Source organism: Ambystoma mexicanum, chromosome 4q (assembly GCF_040938575.1).
Source record: "Ambystoma mexicanum isolate Mex_15411 chromosome 4q, UKY_AmexF1_1, whole genome shotgun sequence".
Classification (NCBI taxonomy): Eukaryota; Metazoa; Chordata; class Amphibia; order Caudata; family Ambystomatidae; genus Ambystoma; species Ambystoma mexicanum.
The window spans coordinates 47,272,612-47,285,982 of NC_090928.1; the positions used below are offsets into that span (position 1 = coordinate 47,272,612).

The 13,371-nt window shown below is 45.7% G+C and overlaps 1 protein-coding gene across 6 annotated transcripts in view; it reads right to left on the minus strand.

Annotated features, from left to right (window-relative positions):
• Positions 1-11,049: 11,049 nt before the first annotated feature.
• Positions 11,050-13,371, minus strand: part of ERMARD (ER membrane associated RNA degradation) — a 1,617,289-nt gene continuing 1,614,967 nt past the window's right edge. For all 6 annotated transcript variants that reach the window (XM_069607434.1, XM_069607436.1, XM_069607435.1 and 3 more), the window contains one exon: positions 11,050-11,214. In XM_069607434.1, coding sequence (XP_069463535.1) covers positions 11,073-11,214 — 142 coding nt within the window. In that variant the 3' untranslated portion in view covers positions 11,050-11,072. The remainder of the gene's footprint in view (positions 11,215-13,371) is intronic.

The window sequence follows — 13,371 nt, forward strand, 5'->3', positions numbered from 1 at the left end:
TCACCGTGATCTGGTTTAATGCGCGGTAGTCTATGCACGTTCTGAGGTCACCTTCCTTTTTGGGCACGAAGAATAAAGGTGAAGATGAGGGGGACTTAGATGGACGAATGAAGCCATTAGCAAGGTATTGGTCCAAGTATTGTCGTAGGTGACGGTTTTCGGGTTACGTAAGGGGGTAGATCCTACTGCATGGAGGTTGTGCACCGGGTATGAGGTCGATTTGACAATAGTATGATCTATGAGGTGGTAAGGTGTTTGCCTGTTCTTTTTGGAAAACATCCTGGAATTCTAGATATTCCTGAGGTAACTGCATGACTGGATTAGCGACTGTGGCCAGGCTTTTGTTCAAGGTTTTTTTCCGGGTAACAGGTGTGCGCACACTCCGGGAAGGTTACTCTCTTCTCTCGCCAATCAATACAAGGATTATGTGTTTCCAACCAAGGTATCCTCATTATTATTTGGAACTGCAGGGCTTTGATTAAGTCAAACACAATAGTCTCTCAATGCCCATCTTGACCCAACAATGTCATCTCTGTGGTGGAATGAGTTACACGCCCAGAGGCAATTTCAGTTCCATCAACTGTGGTGATAACATCCGAAGTGGTCTTTTTGCAGAGAGGTACATTCATCCTAGAAGCCAATTCGTGGTCTACATAGTTTCCTACGGCCACGCTATCAATGTATGCCCTAACTGCGTGCATACGTGATGGCTGCCTTGGATCAATAAGGACCATTGGTATGATTAGGTGCAAGGTCTGAGTGTCCTTCTTTAAGCTCGGCAAGCGGACCTCTACGCTTGTCGGGCATGGTCGTTTCCCGAATCAGGCTCTGTTTGATTTCTATCAGCAACTCCGACTACTTTCTTGGATGGTTTTATAGGGCAATCCCAAAGAAAATGTCCTGAGGCCCCACAGTACAGACACAACTGCATCTGTCGTCTCCTTTCTCTTTCTTTTTGAGTTAAGGGTCCCTTAACCGCCCCCCGATCTGCATTGGTTCTGATGCATCTGTTCCTTTGGGAGTAACATTGGGTTTAACCAATACCCGATTCTCGAACTTAGCTCGATCAGCTTTTCTATTCTGAAGTCGGTGGTCTAGCTGGACCACTAAGTCTATATATTTTGCGCAATCCTGAGGTGGGTTCACAACTTGGGCCAAAACATCTTTGAATTCACCCCGAAGTCCACGATGAAATAATGTAATTCGCTTTACCTCTGGCCATCGGGTTTCCACTACCAGCCTATTGAAGGTTGCGATATAAGTTAGCAGGTCCTGGTTTCCTTGTCGTAGGGATAGAAGTTCGTTATCCAGGGCCTGTCCCTGTGAATGTCTGGCGAATAGTCTTTCCATGCTCAATTGAAAACCCTGAAAATCCCGAAGAAGAGGGTCATCCTGGTTGACTAATGGAACTGACCAATCCGCTGCGCTGCCACTAAGGTATGACAGTACAAAGGCTACTTTGGCTTGGTCGTTTGGAAAAGCTCCTGGTCTGCATAAAAAGTGCAAGCGGCATTGGTTCATGAACACGGCAAACCTTTTCGGGTCCCCAGCAAAGTGTTCGGGTGGAGCTAAAGGAATGCTCCCTGGTAGAACCACTTGCACAGGGCTGCTCGATGAAACGGGGGTTGAATTCCCCCCAAGTCCAGGTAGTGGTGTTTGCCCGGCTTGGTTTTGCAGCAGTTGTCTGGCAAGATCATCAGTGCGCTCCTTTGACACAATCAGTTCTCTCCTGAGGGCATTAGTTTCTTGGCACGCGGAGTGCACTTCTGCCCTAAGTTCTCCTAACAATTGGGCTAGTTGGTCGGTTTCTGAGGTCTCCATTACATCCGGGTGGGGATTTATAGATAGGCTTCGTGTTCTGTTACGCTCACCTGGTTCCCACAGGGGCGTCGATCGGACCCAGACAGCTGCAGTCTCCACCAACGTGATGCGTAGTGAAGAGATGACAGTCTGGACTGGCCTGCCTAATCTTGTCTGCTGGACTCGTAGAAGTATTCTCCTGCAAGTGGAGAAAGGGATTTAGCCACCCGTGGACTTTAGTGATGGGCCCCCCAACTGTTCTCGTTCTCCCCACTAATCACCTCCGATATCCCCTCTTGGTAACCTCACCTTATGTTTTTAAATGATGAGCTCTCCATCCCGCATGGCATGCAGGGGCGCGTAGATACCAGTTACTTCACTGGTTTGAAGGTACTGGAGGAGTTCCAGAGGAATATTGACTCCAGTGTCTATAAAGTTCAAAGAGTTCAATATGTCCGATGTTCACTCTTGTTCCATTCCCTCGTTAGGTTGCAGCTGGGTCCAAAAGAATATTGCCTGGAGGCAGCTGATGGCGTTCAGGTAAGAGTCTGTATTACCAAACACTGTCCGGTAAAAGTTGCATGAGTTTAACTTGCTGTTTTCTCTCCCTTTACAGGTGCGGCATAGAAAGATGCAGCGAATTAAAGGATAATACCTCCGGTGGTAAAGCAGGTAAGCCTATGGTGGCAAAGAGATTGTCTTTGCCGGTTTTCTCGGCTCACCTTGTTATTCCTTTTGTTCCCCCCCCCCCAGGTGCTGGGTTTCGACAAAGAAAATGATGGAGGCAGCGCCGAGTTGAAAGATGCGGTGGACTGGTGAGTATAACGCTGCGCTGCTGCTGGCGAAGCGACGCGCGCTGAAATAATGTCCTTTCCAGGCTCGTAGATGTGCTGGGTCCGGAATCAGGTAAAGAATCAAATAATGTCCGTGATCTAACCTCTTCTCCTTTCTTTTCCTTTTGTCTAGGAGCTCCGGATTACAGGCGGGCGTGGCAGAAGACTGGATGCTGACTTGCAGACACGGTGAGCGTTACGCTGCTGGATGCAGAATAACACAAAGCATGAGCTGCTGTTTGGGCGTGGTTTAAATAGCCTGCAAAGTAGTCCCAGGTAAGAAGATCCCCAGAACCACACCCAAGTAAAAAATAGTCCCTGTAATATAATAGTCCCATCCAGGCCTCATGTTGGCTTGGACTCATTTGCAGCATGGTCTGCATAAGGTAAGTAAAGTCTATGAGCCTGGTGCCTATGGCGCCAGGACTGATTTCTATGATAAACCTGGAGCCTAAGGCGCCAGGACTGAATCCAAACAGCCCCAGCAGGGTTGTTGGGGTTTTAATGAGTATCTGGATGCCTGCTCCCAGGGCTGATGGACTCGATCCGGATGCCCGGGGGTAGGCATCATGACAGTCCGCTAGCAGCCACTAATATTGGCAGGTTCACGCTGCGGCTTTTCAGTTCTGTGATGTAGCTGTGTGGTGGGGCTCACGATTTGCAGTTTGCCCAGCACTCAGTAGCCTATTTGGTGACACCAGCATATTATGACCGGCCCGTGGTGGCACGGTTGTTACTATTGCACTGAGCTTAACCTCGCTGTTGGATTTTAATTAGGGTCATTCAGTTCTTATCTCATGCTGTCACTCCTGCCCTGGTCTCCTCAGGGCGAATCTTGCGCCCTGACATGCCTTGCACTGTTTAACTCAGTGTCCGCCTTTTATAGGTTCAGGCTTGTTGTCACCCAATTTAGCTCACTTTGCTCATTTCATGGGTGCTTGTTTGCATTAGGTACCCCCTCCACTACAATGCTTTGCCTTTGTTTGTTTGGCGCTTCAGATGGCAGCCCCAGCGTATGCTCGCTTTCAATGTTGGGTCATTTAGCCGCGGCCTTGCTGCTCACCTGGATCTTGGTCCTTATGTCGTCCAGCGTCTCGCAATCTGCTTTGTCGTCCTACACTGCGGCGGCCTGCTGCAGTGTCAGCCGCTCGTCGTGAGTTGGAGGACTGGGGTCTCACTCAGCCCGAACATCCAACTGCAAATGTTGCCAATCCGGTGTGAAGGACCCTTATAGCTTCTGCGGTCGTGCAGGGTGCACCGTTGTGTTCAGGCCTCACAGCGGTGCAGGGGGTCTAGTCTGCGCCGCAACGCTACAGCTCCAAACTCGCTGCGGCTTCCTGCACCTTGGGTCGCGCTCGCATCTCTGGCTTTACTATGCCCCCGTTCCAGTAGCTCCGGTCGAGGCCTGTTGGAGCTCTCGTTGTGCACTCCCGTGGCAGCGCACCACCCTTCTTCCTCCTTTAACATCGCAGGCTCACGGGCACGCCCGCCATGTTGTGGAGCCCAGGGGGTTATGTTTTGTAGGTTTATCTCGGCTTCCCCAGGTCCGATTTTGCCCGGATTCGTTACGGTAGTTGCTGGATGCGCTTTATCCACAGAGTGGTGTCCTTGTTTTTGCTTTTTATTTTCGTTTGGCTGCCGTCGTAGGATCGAATATCAGGATCTTGGCTGGAGCTCAGTGCCTCTGCCTCTTCACTCCATGAGCACCAGGCCAAGCCCTGAAAGCCTGCCATTCTAGGACTATTGATTCAAAGGATTTGTTTTGCAGATCAAGTGTGTTTGTTTGGCAGGCTTGAACGTTACAAAAGCCACAGAGCCTGTATATGTATTCACCACAAACAATTACATATGTAGCATGCCAAAGCCAATGTTTAGCTTGCTGTGTAAGCAGTTCACTTACTGTTCAGATATGAATTTGATGTATTCATGACACATGTTTCTATTATTGCCAGCTCTATGAGCACCAATGAAATTGCTTCATCATCCAAATTACCTGGTCTTGCCACCATTACAAGACAACTCTGTTTAAATCCGAGCAACTGGATGGGACCAGTATACAATATGTTATGGTATTTTGATTTGTATTTTTATTCCTGCCACCATGGCAATGTTGCCACCCCATGCACAAAGCTGTTGCCTACTCCCATGCCCCATCGTTTGTACTTGTATTTTTATGTATTTGAAGAACAAACAGGGATGTGCATTTCTATCAGAAATTACTTTCAATAACACATTTACAGATGGCAATGACATTCCACTTAAGCAACTACGTTACTACGTTACACCATACTGATTCAGTTTACAAACTGAATCATTATGGTGTAACGAAGTTGCACATAGGCGGAGACCTATTTAAACGAGAAATCTGATTTAACACTATGCAGACCAGATGAAACAAAATACTTATCTCTGTGTGGATTTATGAGATAAAGGTTGTCTTCAAAACTGTACAATATGCAAGACGACACACTTGAAAAAAACAGGATCTTTTTAAAAAACAACACATGAAATTAACAAAGACTCACCAAAAAAGTAATAGAGTGGACAAAGTGACTGGGCGTGCAGAATCAGAAATCATAAGAAAAGTATTCAGAAATAAATTATTGATTAATAAAAATCACAAAGGCTAAAGAGACATTGCAATGGCATAGCAAGTTTTAAAGGCACGGGTTTCAGCACCACCTCTCATAAGGCAGGATACAAGTATGATATGCAACAGTGTTTATTTGTGGTTAAGCCAAAGGGTGTACAACAAACAAAATGAGCCTGCTTGGCAGAGAGGAGGTTTTGAACCAACACAAATTCTCTCCCTCTGACATGATGGCTTAGTCAGCTGGACTCCTCATCAGAAGTTTGGCGGAGCGGTAAATATGCAGCAGTAACGCTATTACCGTTGCAGTGCAGTAATGCACCACCCAATCCAGAGTTTGGGTGGAAAGTGGGAGGTTTGCCTCCAGCTTTTTGCTGGAGGTAAAAACCTCATCTTTCTGCCCATTTTCTGCGCTATTACCACCTGCTGTAATAGCGCCAAAAAGCCCCATAGAGCCCTGTGGACTCAGAATAAATGGGAATTAACAGCGCCACTGCAACTCGGGATCCGGCACAAATTGCGCACGACTGAGTTGCGTTAACGCTGGTAGCGTTGCGCGGTATCCCAGCACATTTACTGCCGGAATACCGCCCAACTCGTGATGAGGCCCCATGTCTGGAATTTGAAGGGACAGCCTGTACTAATAGAGCGGCAATTCTCCCCTTCTACACGATTCCTGTTCTTGGATAGCTGGATATAACTGGCTTATGGGTTCCCCAACCGAAGGCCCCTTATATAGGAATCCTTGGGTCAGAGCAAGGTGAGGCAAACATCTATAGGACCTTGAGACATAGCTAACCAACAAACATAAGGCAGTCTTCTCATAAATCAATGTCAGAATAGCTGGATAAATAAAATCAAATGAATGGAGTATTCTAAGAGGTCCTAGCATCACATTTCCAGTCCATATTCTAATCAACAAAATTACAGGGAGTCTACACCCAGGAAAGCATCCCTCAAAAACATTCACAGCCTGTGGGAGTTTTGAAATGCCACAGAACACTTAATTACTTGGCAGATGATCCCAATTATAAATTGTCTTCCAGGACTCTGTAGCCATTATGTATTGCTACTGGGGCAATACCAGTCTAAATACTTCTCTTGCCCTAGGGTTCTCATGCTGTTTTTTTACTGATGCAAGAACTTGCACTCATTCCCCTATTGGTCCTGCTCATGCCCTACGGGTCAACCATCAGCGTATTCTTCAGCCTGCAGTAATTATAACACCACCAGCCAAGGGTTTTGTCCATGAGTTTGAGTCCACCACATGCTCAGCTTAACTTCTCACAGATTGCAATTCTTTTTTATTTGACTCTGGTTGCTTTGCAGCTACCACTAGTATCTTGGCTAGATCTTCACCAGGCTGCTCTCTTGCACCTCCTCTTTAAGGCCTTTCCGCTGCTAGTCTTTTCATAGATTTTCCAAGCAGGCTTCTTACTCTAGCCTTTCATATGAGCCTTAATCCATCTCCCATGCAGCTAATTTGGCTTGGCAACCTATGGAGTTTGCTTCTCGTTCTTCTGCTCCTCTCACTGCTAAAACACTAACTTACTCGAATGCAGGCCTGCCCCCTCCACTATTAGCTTGTTTCTGCTTCCTTTTATATGTTCGTTTGGGCATTCATTTGTCAAATGAGCATTCAGATTTGTGGGTCTGTTTCAGCCTTAGACCAGTGTTGTGTGGTTGGTGGGGTGTCATATCCACCTCCTCCCCATGTGTATGTCCCTGTGTGACACATTTGTTCAGGCGTTTCTCTAATGATTCAATTTGGCCACTGTCCCGTGAGGAATTGCCATCTGGCAAGGGTGTAGAAGCCGTGGATTATACATTTTTTTCACCGCAATAAGTATAATTCTATCTCAGAAAGGGTGGTTTGCTAATTAGATGCCACTTCCAGTAAAGCTCAATGCCAAAAGCATAGTGTACACCTGTGGCCCGATCATCCGTCTCCTGATCTTCAGCTCCTGCTCCTAACTCAGAGCAGATTCAGAGATCAAAGGTGCCCTGTTTCATAGCTTCTGTGCCAGCAAAGCAACTGCAGTGCATAGGCCACAATTAAATCTGCACCTCTGGTTCAACACCTTAATAATCATGATAAACTATCGCCTGGTGGCAGGATAATATTGAAAAGTAAGACATACCCATGTTTTGGTATAGTGGATGACAGGTCACATATCAATTATTGAAGCTAGAGCAGATCTGAATCAAACACTTGTAACACTGTGAGCCCAAGCCAGTCTAGTGTAGTCAGATTGCCATCTCTGCTCAGCCAGTAGAACAATGGGCAGGATGACTGTGCCTATCTTTGATCCTTTGTGAGAGCACCATTCTCCAGCCCAGAAAAGAACCAGCATAGGATTCCTGGGAACTGAGTTTTAAAGGGCAGAGTCTGTGAGGAAGGCATGGTATCGAGTAGTAGAGACAGTCACAATTGATACAAGTTTTGAAAACCTTTATTCAATGATTTGCTTGGGATGTGTAAGGAAGGCATGGTATCAAATTGTGAAGACAGACACAAGTGAACACAATTCAAGGGTGTTTATTGAACTTCAATGGGTTGGTTTAACGCCTATCTAACCCTAGATCTAAGGATGCGAGCAAGCTACGACCAACAAATAATAATAACGCTGTCCTAGTGGAGTCTCTGTCAAAATAGAAGGGTCTATACTAAAACACACATTGCCAATCCTTGCCTATAAGAACAAATAGTGTGGAAAAATGATGTATAAAATAGAAAAGTGTTCAAGAAATAATATGTCAGGATAGTTGAGCAGTTAGCTTCCCTTTCCCATGTTTTCAGCACGGGACAAGGTGGCACACTCAAGCTTCGCACACACTCTGGCTTCTCTAGCACGAGGATACAGTTGAGAACATAGATATCTGGGCCTTCTGCGCCAAAGTCTATTTCCCAATAAAAGTCTCTTATTTGCATTGCAGAGTTCCTGGATTAACAAACAAATGGCAAAGTTCCTTTCTCACCAGATTATTTACATTTGAAAGTTCTCAGGTTTATTGTTCATCACAGGTCTCCCTCAATCGGGATTGGACCTCCTTAAACACAAGTTCACAATAGGTCTCCCTCGTTCGGGCTCGTACCTTGTAATCTCACTTTCCTTGCTTTCCCAAATTTATCAAAAATCGAAGACCCTGACTGTGCAATGTATTTTTCTTAAACCGTTGCAGGACCACTTCGATTCACTTTACTTTAGCTTCTGCCACTTCTTGGCTGGATACCTCAAACAGAGCACTTTCGATTGAGCACACCCGCGGTGCGAGCCACTCTGTTACTTTGTATCGTACCTCCTCTGATTCATATTAAAGTTCAAACATCCATCAGTATTTGAGCTTCACTCGCGTCTTTCATCACACATGTTAATATTCTTTGCTCTTAATACAATGTTGCCTTGACTTCAACACAGACCGGTCTTGTATCGGTCTCCCTAGCTCACCGGCTGTGTTGATTTGTCTGGCACTGCTTTGATCCTGGAGCAAAGGACGGTACCATGGCGGCTGCTGCTCCTCCTCGACTCGGCCAGTCCTGCAGGAGGGCCCCTGGTATCTCCAACACACAATGCAGGATTCTTCAGTCTGGTCTCCTGGCCTTACACCTTTTAATCTGAAGGCTTCTGGAAAGTAACAGTTTTTCGCCGACAAGTGCAAGGGTAGCTCACTCCTCGTTCTCCCCTCTCGGTTTGCCGCATTTCTTCCTTCAATCAGCTGTTGGCCAGAAAACGCTGCTCCTTCGTGTGTTTTGATTCGCTCAGAGTGTCCTCTCGTGATCCGCCTTTTATCCACGAGGGGAAGCTTAATGTAAGTCAAGTGTGAGTTGTCAAAAGTAATTGCCCAACTTTGCCTGGCCATAACAGTGGGATGTGTCAGGTGCATTGCGTGGGTATGAGTCTGTTTTCTCTCAGAGCAGGCTGTCTGCCTTAAAGTGTTAGGGGGTGGTGGGGAGGTAAAGTTCCCAGGTATCTTACCTTGTAGGATCCGGTGAAGGTGTTGCAGGGGGGGATACCGGGTCTAGCCATCAGGTGTCCCACTCCCCGAAGACCCCTCCTCCAGGTGATCCTCCCGCATTGGTCCACCCCCGGGAACTGGATCCAAAAGCAATGGCCGTGTCCTGGCCACCTGGATGACAGATCCTCGGGGTCTAGTCACTGAGACATCCTCTGGTTTCTCACAGATGATAGAATTCCTAACTGACCCTAACTCTAAAATGTGAGTAATCTCGACCATTAAACAATAACAAATACATCCAAGTCAGTCTGGTCAAAATAAAAAGGCCTATGCTAAGAAAACCTAACTTTGACCTCCTTCTCGCAATAACAACATGTGTAAAGGGAATACAAAATGAAAATATTGTCTCAAAAAGAAATGTCAGAATGGCTTCAGTACCCACTCCCTTCCCCAGGTTCAACCCCACGGGGTCTAGAGAGTCTTTTACAAAAACAAAAGATATGTGGATGGCACAGATCTCTCTCAGTCTTGCACACTTTGGCTTACTGGTACAATTTCAACAGTTCAATCTTAGGCTTCCAATTTCCAATAGTTCAATCAACTTTTCTTTAAACAATGGCTCTCTTCAATTGTGTTTTATCGGCAGATGCGTATCCTTCAACTTGCAAAATTACAGTCACTGTTGTAGTCCAAAATATCTTGGGAGACAAAGGTTGCAGACCCCTGCCCTCAAGAACGCTAATCCACCCATTTGAACATCTTTCAATAAAGACATTCTTTTTGTAACATAGTAGGCGATTTATTGCTTTTTACTCCTGCTACATTACCCTTAGTGGAAGGATCATTTACATTCTGCAAATTCTGTGATCTTTTCACAGGGGTGGGTTTTTGTTAGTGTTTTTCAAGCATAGTTCTATTTCATAGGGTGTTTTAAATTAAAGTCTATATATTTTTAGAACCTTGATTGGACATTCCTTTATTTTGGACTGCTGTACTATTGCTGTTTCGGCTGCTACTGTCATCACATTCATACCCTTTCTAAGAGTATACAAAAGGTGAAGGAAGTACATCTTTTGGCTGTGCGTGGTTCACCTTTATAATAGGGATCAATAGCGATCATTTTTGGGCTGTAGAAGTGTGAGGGCAGATTAGTTGGTTTAACCACTACTGATCCTTGTAATCCCGCAGAGTCATTTTGTTACCGCCCAGCCTCCTCTAATAATATATCCGCTATATTGGGGTCAGACCTAGATTTTATGGCAGCCAGACCATCTTTGGTTCTGGCTCCGCAGTAACTCTGTTCTTTTGTTAAAATGATATCAGTTTGGTGCCCACAGACTGTCTCTAATTCTTTTGCTGCTGGTAATCGATTGTCCCTGGGCTCTATTCTTTTATCCACTTGGGGCTTGCAGACCTGACCTAAGCTCGTCACATTCTTGCTCCATTTGTGACTCCCAAATGGCATGGAGAGGAGTGTATTTCCTGCTTGTACTGCATGGATGGCAAAATATCTTCAAGGTTGATTTTCTGAGCTGTTTTACCCCATTCAACACTGTTCTCCTGAGTATGTAAAAGTACTGGCATCACTTTTTACACCTCATGAGATATATGTTCTGGTGGTGTGACCACAAGACGTGGCACTGTGTGGAATTTCCCCATTCACCATCCCCAGAGGTTGCATCTTGTAGTTGGCTGCTTCTCTTTATCCACAGAATTCATCGGTCCCCCTCAGTGGTTTCTACAAAGGTGACTTCATCACACACCCCAAAAGCTTTTTTTGCCATATTGTATTTAAAAATGCATATTTAAAAATCGAAGTGTCAATGAAACATGTTTTTCTAGGAAAAAATGTAATCGTAGTCACGTCACTTTGCTTTTATTATTTGACTTTATTAGTGTTCACATTTCTCATTAAACATCTTTATTTTTAATAGAATGCCATGGGTCAGGCCAATGCTTTCTTCCCATTTGTTCTTTTCTGGATTTGTGTAAGTTGCAAGATTTTCTGTATACTGTAAAATCAGCCTCAAATACCTGCAAAAAAAACCAAAAAAAACAAAAGATGGAGTTTTCCTGTTTTGCAAGTGAAATAAAAATAGATCTGATTTTAAGTAAACTGACACCCAGTCCAACTTGAAAACCAACTGAATGAGATCCAATACGGCAGAGAGCCTTTTAAAGACTTCCTTCCCCTGGCTTGGAATAGAAGTGGTTTGCATTAGCCAATGGGAGAATGGTGAAGTCTTTAAAACGGAGGCTAATAAACACAGACAGCGGGCCTCATTACAAGTTCGTCTGTGTGGGAAAAAACTGGTGGTAATTCCACAACTTTTTGGGAAGGTATTGAAATTACTGCTGTTTCTACCACACAGAATAACTATAAATTTGACCTTGAAGTAGAGGATTTTCCTTGTACACCATGCTGGAGGTAAATCCACAACTTTAAGGCCAAATATCGGCCGAATACCCACAATGAAATTACTGCTTGAACCTCAGAAGAGGGAGCGTTTCTCTGACCAAGAGGCGAGGCCCTGGTACCTGTAACGATTCACAAGATGTCCTCACTTCTCCCCAATGGGGAGCCCTTAATATGGCAGGACCTCATGGGAAGAGACTCCCCCTCTGGAGAAAAGGACCATCACCTGGGGTACAGCCCATTGTATGTTGTCACACCCCAATATTCCCTAGCCTTCCCCCTGTTCAGAACCACTACATTAGCCCAAAAGTATGAGGAAGAACACAGGAGACATGAAGGTAATTGACTGTATTAGTACTGGCACAAGGTAACCCAGAGGAGGCAGAATGATTAATTTGCTAACAGAGATGAAGGACCTGTACAATCTGCATGGGAGGAACTGGATACAATGTACAAAAAAGAACAAAGGGCTATCAAATGTATCAAGCCCAGCTGTGCCAAATGCAGCCGTTTCAAACTCTGCCGGATCTGGCAGCAGAGGTGGAGGCGAACTAGCGCAGGAGATCCAGGTGCTGCCGAAAGACCAGAGGGAACAGTACGCCGGTAAAGTGCTGTGGGAGTCCTCACAGGTTCTGCAGGAGCAAACCCAAGCAGAAGAACAAGCAAGAGAGCGGAACCACGGTACAGACGAGAGAAGTACCACGCAGCTGATGGAGCCACGGCAGAACCGGAGAGAAGTTCCATGGTCCCAGGAAGTCCCAGTGACGTACCACAATCACACACAAGGTAACGGGAGAACCAGAGGCGACGCAAGGGTACGAGGGAAGCTGGTTCACAAAGTGCTCTCTCTCGCCTTAGTAGTGGGAAGCCGGCAGTGAGGAAGGATAGCTCTGGGCCAACGTATTTGTCTTGGAAGCAAGACAACGCAGCGCAACACAGGTTCGAATCCCAATCCCGCGCTTATAAACCACTCGCTGGTATTCAGCACGTTATAAAATAACAATTATAATTATAACAAGAGAAAGGTCTGGGACCCGAAAGCAGATACCAAGAGCATTGGAGGAACTCTTCCTCATCACAGTGGGAAAGTGAAAACCACTGATCACCAGAGAAGGGTCTGGGACCCGAAAGCAGATACTGAGAGCATGAGAGGAAATCTTCCTTGTCACAGTGGGAAAGAGAAACCCGCTGACCACTAGAGAAGGGTTAGGGAACCCAACAAGATTTGGGACTTTGCAAACAACAAACAAGAGTGGCAAAGTATATGTCAAGTAGAAAGCAGTCAGACAAAATGGTACCAAGCAATACCAGAAGAAGGGAGCCCTTCCCCCTGGCGTTGTTGTGATCTGTGCCAAGCAATACCAGGAGAAGGGAGGCATTCTCTTAGCCCTGAGGTGAGAATTGTGCTAGACACCAGGGGGAGGGAGTCATCCCCCCTGGCTTTATTGGAAACTTTATAGATCTATACCAGGAGAATGGAGTAATTCTCCTGGATATTGAATTGCATAAAGACTGGGTGAAACCCGCAAGCCAGGGGAGGGGAATCATTCCCCCTGGCATTTTTGTTGTAAGAGAACATTCTTTTGGACGCTCTCCAAGAAGCAAGAGAAGGGAGCCACTCTCCTGAAGAAAGAACTTTCTGTTAGTTATCTTTTAGTTGTAGTGTGAGGGATAGTAGGTTGTGACATATGACGGTGGAGATTAATTTTATGGACATTCTGACGCACCCTTTAGTATTCGTTTTGAGGCAGGGAAACCCCTTTTAGAAGATGGGG